Below are 10,520 nucleotides of genomic sequence, written 5' to 3'. Positions count from 1 at the left end.
GTCCGTCGCGGCGGCGTCGGCATCAGTCGGAAAGTTCGTTTCACGAGTTCACCAACTAATTACCATCGGTGAAGTGTCAACTGAACTATGCCTTAGTTGTGTCTTGGTCATCAGAGCCGAGACGCCGCCGCGAGGAGAAAAAGCGAAACGACAGACGCGCGCGCGAAACAACGATTCGTCGATCGACGACGCGACGGCGGGCCGTCGCGCTTCGCGCCTCCGCTCCGGGACGTCTCAGGTTAACGAGATTCAAAGTTTCGTCGTCAGAGACGTCAGATGGTACGGACAATGATTTCCTCATCATCGACGTCCCGGCGAAGAGGCGCGAAGCGCGGCGGCGTCGCGCGCGGTCGTCGCGTTTAGGTTATAATCGCGTCGAGGGAACGACGCGAGTGAATGTGCGGTTCGAGCTCCGGCGATTCAGAACGCGTCCGAAAAGCGCTGCGGGCCGTTCACCGAAGAGCGCGTTCGTGTAGGCGGAACTGAGCGCTCGGTGTGACATCGCGGAAGCTTTCACACGAGTGACTCTATGATAGTTCGCCAGACGGGCGGCGGACGCGAGCGGATCGTCGCGTCCGCGAGAAAATCTCAAGTCGTCGATCGCGTCGCACCTCGACATCCATCGATCGAATCGACGGCAGGGCGGCGAACGGCGCGCGTCCGCGCGCGCGATTCACCGCGCTTCGCGGCGACGCGCGGACGGCGACGACATCGCGTGGACGTCGCCCGTCGAGAGGGCGCGCGATCTCAGGTCATGCCGCGAGCGTGGAAGCGCGCGCGAGACTGCGGCGCGCCGAGACGCTCGGAGCCGAGACGTAGCGCAGACGGCGACGGCGCGGCGCGGCGGCTCGAGCTCAACCACGACCAGTCTGTGAGTCTCGAGAAATTTAGTCACGCGCCGCCGCCGCCGCCGCCGCTGCCGCGCCACTCCATCCCGCGCCGCCCACCCCCTCGCCGTCTCTCATGACGGAAACGGACGCTGGCGCCGCGCGCCTGCGCGTCGCGTCCGCGCTCGAAGCCACGGACGCGTACGACGGCCCGCTCGAGCTCGACCTCGGCAACCTCCTCGCGTGCGACCCGGCGCCGATCGACCCGGAGGCGTACGCCGGCGGCGACGCCGACGCGAAGACCGCGGTCGCGCTCGCGCACTGCCGCGACGTCCTCCAGCGGCTCGTCGCGGATCTCTTCGCGCTGCCGTCGGAGAGCGACGTGAACGGACGGTACGTGCACCTGCCGGCTGGGACGACGCCGCTGCCGCGGACGAAGCCGCTGCCGCCGCAGGAGAAGCCGATGACGAAGTGGGAGCATTTCGCGAAGGAGAAGGGCATCAAGAAGCGGAAGCGATCGAAGATGGTCTTCGACGAGCAGACGGACGAGTGGAAGCGCCGGCACGGGTACGACCGCGCGGGGGACGCGAACAAGATCATCATAATGGACGCGAAGATGAGCGACGTCCCGGGGCAGACCGAGGACCCTTTCACGGCGGAGGAGCGGATGCGGAGAGAGCGCGTGGAGAAAAACGCGGGGCGTCAGCAAAAGAATTTACTCAACGCCGTGTCGACGCACGGCGCGAAGGTGTTACCGCCGACGCTGCAGATGTCCGCGGCGCCGACGAAGGGCGCGAAGGCGCTGCCGCTGGGGAAGATGGGGAAGAAGCAGGTGAAAGACCTCTCCGCGCACGTCGCGAGGAGCACGGCGAGCATAGGGAAGTTCAACGCGCCGATTCCGGGCGACGAAAAGATCAAGTCGCGAGGGAAGCGAAGGCAGTTCGACGGCGTCACGGACGTCGCGAAGGACAAGGCGAACGCGCTGACGTTCATCGATAAGCTCGTTCGGAGAGAGAAGGACTTCACCGTGGACGTGAACGTCGCCGCGAGGAAGATTCAGAGGGCGAAAGAGGCGGAGAGCCGAAGCGCCGCGAAGGCGAAGCTCGCGGAGAAAGACGCCGGCGGCGCCGGAGGGAAGAGGCAAGGCGGGAAGAAGGGTAAGGGGATGGCGGGGATGAAGGCCAAGGGCGGGACGGTCAAGAAGGGCAAGGGGAAGAAGTGAAACGACCGAGCGCGCGCGTGCGCACGCTCGACGATTATCATAGCGATACCGTAGAAGAAAGAGAGAGATTGGTTCATCCGTCGCGACGACGAACGAGGCGACGGCGCCATCCGTTCGTTCGCGATGACCCAGGGATACTGTACGGATGCGTCACAACGCACGCCGTCAACGCATCATCACTCCCCCTCATCATCACACCCCCCGCGCCTCACCCGCCCACTCGCCACTCGTCCACCTTTTCGATCAACACCCGCACCGCCTCCGTGACCGTCTCCGTGCTGTCGCAGAATGAAAACCGAACGAACTTTAACCCCCGCTCGCGGTCGAAATCCACCCCGGGAACGCACGCCACCCCCGTCGTCTCCAATATCCGCTTACACAACCCCACGGAGTCGTCCGTCATGTCGCTCACGTCCGCGTAGATGTAGTACGCCCCGCCCGCGCTGCTGAGCTTCGCGAACCCAGCCTTCGGGAGCCCCCGAAGTAAAATCTCGCGATTGACGCGGTACCGATCCACGTGCTTCACCAGCTCGTCGTCGCAGTCGAACGCCGCCGTCGCCGCGTGCTGCGCGATGGTCGGCGCGTTGATAAACAAATTTTGCTGCAGCGCTCGCATCGCGTCGCGCAGCCGCGGCGGAACCACGCACCACCCCACGCGCCACCCGGTCATGCAGTGGTACTTGCTGAAAGAGTTGATCACGATTGCGCAGTCGCGCGGCCCGTTCGGCGTCTCCAGCGCCGTCGTCGCGCGGTCTTCGCCGTATTCGATCTGATGGTAGATCTCGTCCGAGACGAACCACGCGCCTCGCTCGTGGCACCACTCGTGCAGCGCGAAGAGCTGCGCGCGCGTGAGGACCGTCCCGGTGGGGTTCGAAGGCGACGCGACGATGAGCCCCCGGATCGGCTTCGGTTTCGGTTTGGGATCGCCGCCGCCGCCGCCGCCGCCGCCGCCGCCGCCGCCGCCGTCGTCCTCCTCGGCGGCGAGGAAAGCGTTCAGAAGCGCCGGCGTCGGCTGGTAGTCCGTCGACGCGTCCACCGGGATGGACACGACCTCGCACCCGAGCGCCTCGAGGATGTTCCGGTAGCACGGGTACCCCGGCGACGCGATCGCGACGCGGTCGCCCGGGTCGAACGCCGCGACGAAGGACAGGATGAACGCCGCGGACGACCCGGTCGTCACGACGACCGCGTCCGCGTCGACGTCCTCGACGCCGTAGCGGTCGCGATAGTGCCTCGCGATCCTCTCGCGCAGAGGGTCGACGCCCTCGGCGACGGTGTATCCTAACGTCGTCTCCCCGCGCGCGCACGCGTCGAGGGAGTCGCGCGCGGCGTCGAGCGCGAGCCGCGGCGCGCCCGTCGACGGCTGCCCCACCTCGAGATGTTTTATCCCTCCGACGGCGAGATCCGCTCCACTGACGGTCATGTCGTGCGCAGCCTTGATGACTTCCATGACGCGGAACAGCGGCGTGGACGCGCCGCGGAGGGACGCCACGAGACGGTCGTCGCACGCGGGAGAGCCCATGACGACGCCCGAGGCTAGGCGAGGCTCGTGCCCCTCGGTGGCGCGACGGGCAGTGACGACGACGCGAGCCAAAGCCCTCGCGCCGATAGGTTTTCCGGGTCATCAACTCGGCACCAAACGCCGCCCCGATCGAACTAACACTCCATCCTCGCGCGCGCCGGCAGGGACGTCCCCGCACGATGTCGTCGACGTTCGCGACGTGCGCCGCGCGCGCGACGCTCCCATCGCCGCTCTCCTCGCGTCGTCGCCGCGACGGCGCGCCGCGCGCGTCGCGAGCGCGCGTCGCGCTCGCGTCGTCGTCGTCGTCTTCGTCGTCTTCTTCGCGTTCCGACCGCGACTCAAAGCCCGATCGCAAGTCAGACGCGATCCCTCCGCTCGCGAAGGCGCAAGCGCCGTCGTTCGACGAGCGCCGCGCGACGGACGACCCGGACCGCCCGCCCGCGCCGATCACGCCCAACAAGCTCGGCGTCCACGCGCTCGTGTTCACGGGCGCGTGGGACGAGCCCGCGGCGACGCTCGCGTGCGCGGGCGCGAAGCGCGCGGGCTACGACATCATCGAGATCCCGCTCCTGTCCCCCTCCGCCGTGGACGGCGCGATGACGAAGCGCGTCGTGGAGGCGCACGGGCTGCAGGCGACGACGTCGTTGGGGCTGCGCTTCGACGCGGACGTCTCGAGCGCGGACGACGAGATCGCGGCGAGAGGCGAAGCGCTGTTGAACGACGCGTTGGAGAAGACGATTCAGATGGGCGGCACGCACATGTGCGGCATCCTGTACAGCGCGCTGGGGAAGTACGATAAGCCGGTGACGAAGCGAGGGTACGAAAACTCGATCGCCGCGATCAAGCGCGTCGCGCGGAGAGCGAACGACGCCGGCGTGATCCTGGGTTTGGAGGTGGTGAACCGGTACGAGACCAACGTGCTGAACACCGCCGCGCAGGCGATGGAATTTATATCCGAAGTGAACGAAGACAACGTGCGCGTGCACTTAGACTCGTATCACATGTGCATCGAGGAGCGGAGTTTACGGCAGGCGGTGAATACGTGCGGGGATAAGCTCGGGTACGTGCACGTCGGGGAGTCGCACCGCGGGCAGTTGGGCACCGGGAACGTGGATTTCTGTCGGCTGTTTTACGGCCTCGCGGAGATTCAATACCGCGGACCCATCACGTTCGAGAGCTTCAGCGGGAAGGTCGTCAGCGAGGATCTGTCCAACACGCTGTGCGTGTGGAGGGACCTGTGGGAGGACAGCGACGCGCTCGCGAAGCACGCGAGGGATTACGTCGAGCGCGCGATCGAGGCGGCGGCGGGGGCGCACGACAACACGCGCGTCATCGTCGGGGATTGGTTCTGATGAGGAATATCATAGCGGTCGCGGCGCGAGCGTTCGAGTAGGTAGAAACGTGCTCGTATCGTATGACAGTATCGTCGCATGCAGCTTGGCGTGAGAGCGACTTCGTCGCGTTGGCATCGTTCGCATCGGTTCATTCAGGCCGGTGGTAGTACAGAGTAGTACCAGGAGTAGTACCTCTCAGCTCCCGGGCAGCCGTTGTCGATCGCGTACCGCAGAATGTGCCAGTGTTTGTTTTGAGCGGCATATTGGCAAGTCCGAATGTCCCAAGGTGCGCCGTTCTCGCGCGCCCACTTCAGCACGTGAAGGTGTCCTCCATACGCAACATCTTTGCACGTATGCTCGGACCAAGGGTAATCGTGCTGCCTCAACCATTTCATCAGTTCGAATTCACCGAAGCATGCGGCGTCATCGCAAAAATATGCTTCGTCATCGTTCAAAAACACACTCACCAGAAGGTCGTGAACCCGCTGCTTCGGGAGGGTGAGCACGCCGTTGTGTTGCATCAGATACTCGATCATTCTTCCTAAAAGTGTACACATGGTCACCCAATTATAAAAGCGATCATTCCTCCTTCCAATATACCAATGGTTACCCAATTCGAGTCTGTCCGGCAAAGACGCCGCCTCCTTCGAGGCGTCCCTCCAGACTTTGCTCACCCGAGAAAGCGCCACGCGGTCTCTATACCTTCGAAGGTGCGCGAACACGAGGCACGCGACGTCCTTGTTGACGTCGTTGAAGTCGCGAGGCGCAGGCGCGGCAGGGGTATGATGATCGCGGCGCTCAGATCCACCAGGTTTCGCGGTCGCCGCTGCCAGCGGAGGCGCCGGCGGCGGCGCGTCGCGCAGCGCGACAGCTTGCAGGAAGCAACGGAGCGCTTCTTTGTCGCTCTGCTCGACGCCGTCGCCCTCGCGATACCGCCTTCCGAGGTCCATCGCCGCGTCGACGCTTTGACGCGCGGCGATCTCCATGCTCTCGAGCGTCCACGGCCCGCGCGATCGCTTGCCGGACATCGCGCGCGGAGGCGGACGCGCGCGCGGACGTGAAGGGGCGGTAGGGTTTCCTCTTCGCGAAAAGTTGCACTGATGAGATCGTTCAAATCGGGCGCCGCGTCGCGCTCGTCGTCGCACTCCTCGCCGCCCGCCCGCCAGTCCACTCGCCCGCCGCGCGCGTCATGTCCTCCTCCCCCGCCCCGCCCCCCGCTCCCGTCGACGCGAAGCCCGCGAAGGAGCAGCCCGATCGCAGCGGGTACGCGACGATGAGCGCCAGGACGCTGAAGCGCCTCGAAGACGCCAAGGTCCGCCCGCGCGCCCTCTCTCTCTCTCTTCCCCCTCCGCGCCGCGCCGCGCGTGCGCTCACGCGTCCGCGCTCGCCCCGTCCGTCGCGCGCGCCAGACCGAGCTCGTGAAGCGCATCCGCGACAAGGCGAACGACGCGCCCGCGCTCCTCGACGACGAGCCGGAGTACCCCGCGGACGCGTCCGACGCCGCGCGGAAGAGGCTCAAGACGTCGCACAACAAGCTCCTCGACGCGCGCTTCGAGAAACTGAGCGACGAGCACGTCACCGAGCCGGCGATGAAAGACCTCAGGGCGTTCGCGTCCGCGCTCGGCGTGCGAGTCAAGGCGGTCAAGGTTGACGCCAAGGAGCACGACGACAAATCGAAGCGGAAGTCGCCGCTGAAGCTCGCGCACGTGCTGATCACCGCGAAGAGCGTGGCGTCGCTGGAGGCGCGCGACCGCGGCGGCGCGGAGGACGACGAGGAAACCGACCTCGGGCGCGTCCCGGTCATCACACTGGTCCCCACACGACCGCGTTCGCGCGGTGCACGCCGTTCCTCGAGGACTTCGTCCGGCGCTTCTCTCCGCCCAGGGTCCCTCGGTTTCAACGCTCGACCGCGTCGCCTTTCAACTCCGACTGACGCGCCTTTGAACGCCGCCCCGACGTCGCTTCTTCGCGCGGACGCTCGACCCTCAGCGCGCGCGTCGCGGCGCCGGCGTCGGCGGGCGACGTCGACGCCGTCGTGAAGGGCGTCGTCGCGCAGATCGAGAAGGAGCAGGCGTGCGTCGCGTGAGAGGACGGTGGGGTGGGGACGGAGCCGCCGACGCTTTAATCGGCCGCGAACGACGACGACGACGACGACGACGAAGGCGAGCGCGCAGTGAACGACGAAAAACGCACAGCTTGCAGCTGTCAGTCTTGGTTTTGCTGACATCGAAAAAAAAATATCACATTCCCGTCGACGTCACCACCCCGCGTGCACTCGTACGCGCGCGCTGGGACGACGCCCGCGCGATGTCCGCCCTCCTCGCGTCGTCGGCGGCACCGCGCGCGCGCGTCGCTCCGCGCGCGTCCGCCGTCTCGAACCGCGGCGTCGCGCGCCGCGCGTCCGTCGCGCCGCGAGATCCGCGTCCGCGTTTAAACGACGACGACGGACGCGTCGTCCTCCGACGAAACGACGTCCGCGCGCGCGCGTCCGCGGCGTCGTCCGCGACGCCGTCGTCGTTCCCATCCTCGCCGTGGCCGCGCTCCGCGTCACACGACGACGACGACGACGACGCCGCCGCGTCGCGCCGCCGCAACAACGTCGTCAGGAAGAAGGTGGCCGCGCGCGACTTCCGCCACCCGCTGGACCAGCAGAACACGTCGCTCCTGGAGGCGATCCCGGGCCTGTCGAACATCACGAAGAGCATCGTGACGCCGGTCGCGGAGCAGATGCTCATCATGGAGCAGATATCAACCTCCGTGCTCGTGGGTCCGAACCAGCTCCCGAGCGTGCATCAGCTCGTCATCGACGCCGCGGAGGTGCTGGACGTGAAGCCGCCGGCGTTGTACATTCGTCAGTCGTCGCAGCCGAACGCGTACACGCTCGCCATCTCCGGCGCGTTCTATACACTGGTCCCCATACGACCGCGTTGGCGTGGTGAACGCCGATCCGCCCACCCCTCGCTTTCAATCCCGACACACCTCGACGCCTTTCAACTCCGACTGACGCCTTTCAACTCCACCCCGACATCGCTTTGTATGGAACGACCCTCAGGCCGCGAGCCCGTCGTGGTCGTCCACACCGCGCTCGTCGAGCTCATGTCCCCCGCGGAGCTGCGCGCGGTCATCGCGCACGAGCTCGGGCACTTAAAGTGCGACCACGGCGTGTGGCTCACGGTGGCGAACTTGCTGACGCTCGGCGCGGAGATCACGCCGCTCGTGCCGTCCTTCGTGGCGGCTAACTTTAATGACGAATTGATGCGTTGGGTCCGCGCCGCGGAGCTGTCGTGCGATCGCGCCGCGCTGCTCGTCGCCGGCGACCCATCCGTGGTCGTCTCCGTGCTCATGAAACTCTCCGGGGGGTGCCCGAAGCTGTCCGGGCAGCTCAACGTGGACGCGTTCCTGGATCAAGCGCGCGGGTACGACGAGGCGACGGCGTCGCCGCTGGGGTGGTATCTGCGAAACGCGCAGAATAAACAGCTGACGCATCCGCTGCCGGTGGCGCGCGCGAGAGAGATCGACAAGTGGGCGAGGGATGGGGGGTACAGGAGCTTGGGGATCGCGCCGGCGGCGGCCGCGCCGGAGGAGTTGTAGTCGCGACGCGCGCGCGCGACGGGGGGGAGGGGAGCCGGGCGGCGCGCCGGAGTTGTTTTTTCGTTTGTAAGATCGGTACCGTAACATTATCGCAACTTACGTCTCGCGTCGTCGGCGTCTTCTTCTTCGTGCTATCGTGTTCTAAGTTATGCGTTCGTCGTCGTCTCGCGTCGCGTCGCGTCTACACACTGGTCCCCACACGACCGCGTTCGCGCGGAAGGGTGAACGCCGACCGTTCCTCGAGGACGTCACATCACGACGCACGTCCTCGAATCTTCCTTCGCGAGCGGGTGTCCGTGCGGACTCGGACTGAGGGCCGTTGTATACAAGCGAATGTCGGGGTGGAGTTCAAAGGCGTCAGTTGGCGTTGAAAGGCGCCGAGGGCGGGTATTGAAAGGGAGGGGTGGGCGGAGAGATGCGACGGGCAAAGTCCTTAAGGATCGGCGTCCACATCGCCAACGCGGTCGTATGGGGACCAGTGTATAGAACGCGCCTGAACGGCGTCCCCGCCGCGTTCGCGTTCGCGTTCGCGCCCTTCTTCCTCGCCGGCGGCGTCTTGAACGCGTCGCCTTCCCTCCCGCCGTCCGCGGCCGCGGCGGCTTCCTCGCGTCGCTCGAGCTCGTCTAAAAACGCCACCACCTCCGAGTGCCCGTGCCTCTGCGCGAGGAAATACGACGTCTTCTTCGACGACGCCATCGATCGGTCCAGACCCGGGCGCGACGCGAAGTATTTCTGCGGACGGAAGAGCGCGCGCGCGCGGAGGACGCGGAACGAGCGAGGGAGGGAGGGCGTCGTGTTGGTTCAGCGCGACTACGAGCGGATGCGAACGGGATGGGATGGGATGGGATGGAACGGAACGGAAGCGAGCGCGTTCGGTTCGGAGGCGTCGAACGGAAGCATCTAGAAAATATAGAGCGGGCCGACCCCGCCCGGGCGGCGCACCACGATGTCCAGGAAGCCCCCCTCGCACGCGAGATGGAACGGCGTCATGTCGTGGTCGTCCCGCGCGTTGCACGCGCCGACGTCGCCGTTCTCCGTCACGAATCGCACGCACTCCAGGTCGCCAGAGTTGGTCGCGCGGTGGATCGCGAGCTGCCCGTCGGCGTCCTTCCCCGCGAGGAGCGCCCTCGCGCCGCGCCCGCCGCCTCCCGCGCGCGCGATCGTCGCCTTCACGGCGGAGAGGTTGCCCTCCTCGCACGCGTCGAGGAGGGCCTCGAGGACGTCCGGCGGCGGCGGCGGCGGCGGCGGCGGCATCGCGAGAGCGACGCGTGCGGCGCGCGCGACGCGTCTGCTCACGTTTTCGAAAAGCCACGACGAGTCATCGGCGCTCGCGCGCGCTCATCGCCTGACGACTTTCGATCGAAGCGGCGGCGGCGACGGCACGCCCCCGCACACCGCCCCCGCGCGACGGTCGCCGTCCGCACGCGCACCCCCCGCGCGAACTTGTCGTCGTCGTCGTCGTCGTCGTCGGCGCGAGCACCGCGCACGCGTTCGAGCCCGCGACCGACGCGCGCGCGCGCGATCCGCCCGCTCGTCTCCCGCGCGATCCGATCGATCGATCGATCGGCGGTGCCTCTTCGCTCGGGGCCCCTTCACCTTCCCGATGATCGCCGCTCTTCGCTCCTTCTCCTCTTTCCGTAGGTCCGGCGGCTGATCCGCGGCGTCCGCGAATCGCTGCCGAACCTTTGGATTCTTGAGCTGCGCCGTCCGCGACGGCCGAGAGACGTACACCCGCGACGACGCGTCCTTGCAGCACTCGAACGTCCACTTGCCGAACTTGAGGCATCGCTGGCACTGCGGGCGGCCGCCGGCGCCGGCGGCGGTGCCCGCGCCTCCGCCGCCGCTCGGACGCGCGCGCCACATGATCGCGGCGGTCGAGCTTTACCGCCCCAGTAGCGTCGGTTCGTTGCCGCTACCGCTCGTCGCGATCCGATCGTTCGATCGTTCGTTCGTTCGTTCGCGCGACCCCGGTCCGTCCTCGCGACGACGACGCGGAGGAGGAAGCGCGCTCGACGATCGAGCGG

The 10,520-nt window shown here is 66.9% G+C and overlaps 9 protein-coding genes across 9 annotated transcripts; 4 read left to right on the top strand and 5 right to left on the bottom strand.

Moving 5' to 3' along the window:
• Positions 1–963: 963 nt before the first annotated feature.
• Positions 964–2,049, top strand: MICPUCDRAFT_59933 (uncharacterized protein; the record flags this gene model as incomplete). The annotated part of the gene is made up of 1 exon (XM_003060538.1): positions 964–2,049. The coding sequence occupies one exon, from the start codon at positions 964–966 to the stop codon at positions 2,047–2,049; it is 1,086 nt and encodes a 361-aa protein (XP_003060584.1).
• A 208-nt stretch (positions 2,050–2,257) lies between these two features.
• On the bottom strand, positions 2,258–3,571 carry ASP3 (aspartate aminotransferase; the record flags this gene model as incomplete). The annotated part of the gene is made up of 2 exons (XM_003060246.1): positions 2,258–2,956; positions 3,026–3,571. The coding sequence occupies 2 exons, from the start codon at positions 3,569–3,571 to the stop codon at positions 2,258–2,260; spliced, it is 1,245 nt and encodes a 414-aa protein (XP_003060292.1).
• Positions 3,572–3,750: 179 nt separating this feature from the next.
• Positions 3,751–5,000, top strand: MICPUCDRAFT_47835 (uncharacterized protein; the record flags this gene model as incomplete). The annotated part of the gene is made up of 1 exon (XM_003060537.1): positions 3,751–5,000. One exon carries the CDS (start codon positions 3,751–3,753, stop codon positions 4,921–4,923), a length of 1,173 nt encoding a protein of 390 aa, XP_003060583.1. The 3' UTR covers positions 4,924–5,000.
• Positions 5,001–5,057: 57 nt separating this feature from the next.
• On the bottom strand, positions 5,058–5,933 carry MICPUCDRAFT_59930 (uncharacterized protein; the record flags this gene model as incomplete). The annotated part of the gene is made up of 1 exon (XM_003060245.1): positions 5,058–5,933. The coding sequence occupies one exon, from the start codon at positions 5,931–5,933 to the stop codon at positions 5,058–5,060; it is 876 nt and encodes a 291-aa protein (XP_003060291.1).
• A 161-nt stretch (positions 5,934–6,094) lies between these two features.
• MICPUCDRAFT_59929 (uncharacterized protein) lies at positions 6,095–6,944 on the top strand (the record flags this gene model as incomplete). The annotated part of the gene is made up of 2 exons (XM_003060536.1): positions 6,095–6,217; positions 6,315–6,944. The coding sequence occupies 2 exons, from the start codon at positions 6,095–6,097 to the stop codon at positions 6,942–6,944; spliced, it is 753 nt and encodes a 250-aa protein (XP_003060582.1).
• Positions 6,945–7,212: 268 nt separating this feature from the next.
• Positions 7,213–8,496, top strand: MICPUCDRAFT_34483 (uncharacterized protein; the record flags this gene model as incomplete). Its single annotated transcript, XM_003060535.1, has 2 exons — positions 7,213–7,815; positions 7,966–8,496. 2 exons carry the CDS (start codon positions 7,213–7,215, stop codon positions 8,494–8,496), a joined length of 1,134 nt encoding a protein of 377 aa, XP_003060581.1.
• A 357-nt stretch (positions 8,497–8,853) lies between these two features.
• Positions 8,854–9,192, bottom strand: MICPUCDRAFT_59927 (uncharacterized protein; the record flags this gene model as incomplete). The annotated part of the gene is made up of 1 exon (XM_003060244.1): positions 8,854–9,192. The coding sequence occupies one exon, from the start codon at positions 9,190–9,192 to the stop codon at positions 8,854–8,856; it is 339 nt and encodes a 112-aa protein (XP_003060290.1).
• Positions 9,193–9,396: 204 nt separating this feature from the next.
• On the bottom strand, positions 9,397–9,750 carry MICPUCDRAFT_59926 (uncharacterized protein; the record flags this gene model as incomplete). The annotated part of the gene is made up of 1 exon (XM_003060243.1): positions 9,397–9,750. One exon carries the CDS (start codon positions 9,748–9,750, stop codon positions 9,397–9,399), a length of 354 nt encoding a protein of 117 aa, XP_003060289.1.
• An 84-nt stretch (positions 9,751–9,834) lies between these two features.
• Positions 9,835–10,359, bottom strand: MICPUCDRAFT_59925 (uncharacterized protein; the record flags this gene model as incomplete). Its single annotated transcript, XM_003060242.1, has 1 exon — positions 9,835–10,359. One exon carries the CDS (start codon positions 10,357–10,359, stop codon positions 9,835–9,837), a length of 525 nt encoding a protein of 174 aa, XP_003060288.1.
• Positions 10,360–10,520: the final 161 nt, after the last annotated feature.

This window comes from Micromonas pusilla, assembly GCF_000151265.4.
Source record: "Micromonas pusilla CCMP1545 genomic scaffold MICPUCscaffold_8, whole genome shotgun sequence".
NCBI lineage: Eukaryota > Viridiplantae > Chlorophyta > Mamiellophyceae > Mamiellales > Mamiellaceae > Micromonas > Micromonas pusilla.
The sequence above is the reverse complement of the archived record's forward strand: the minus strand, read 5'-3'. Positions and strand labels throughout refer to the sequence as shown.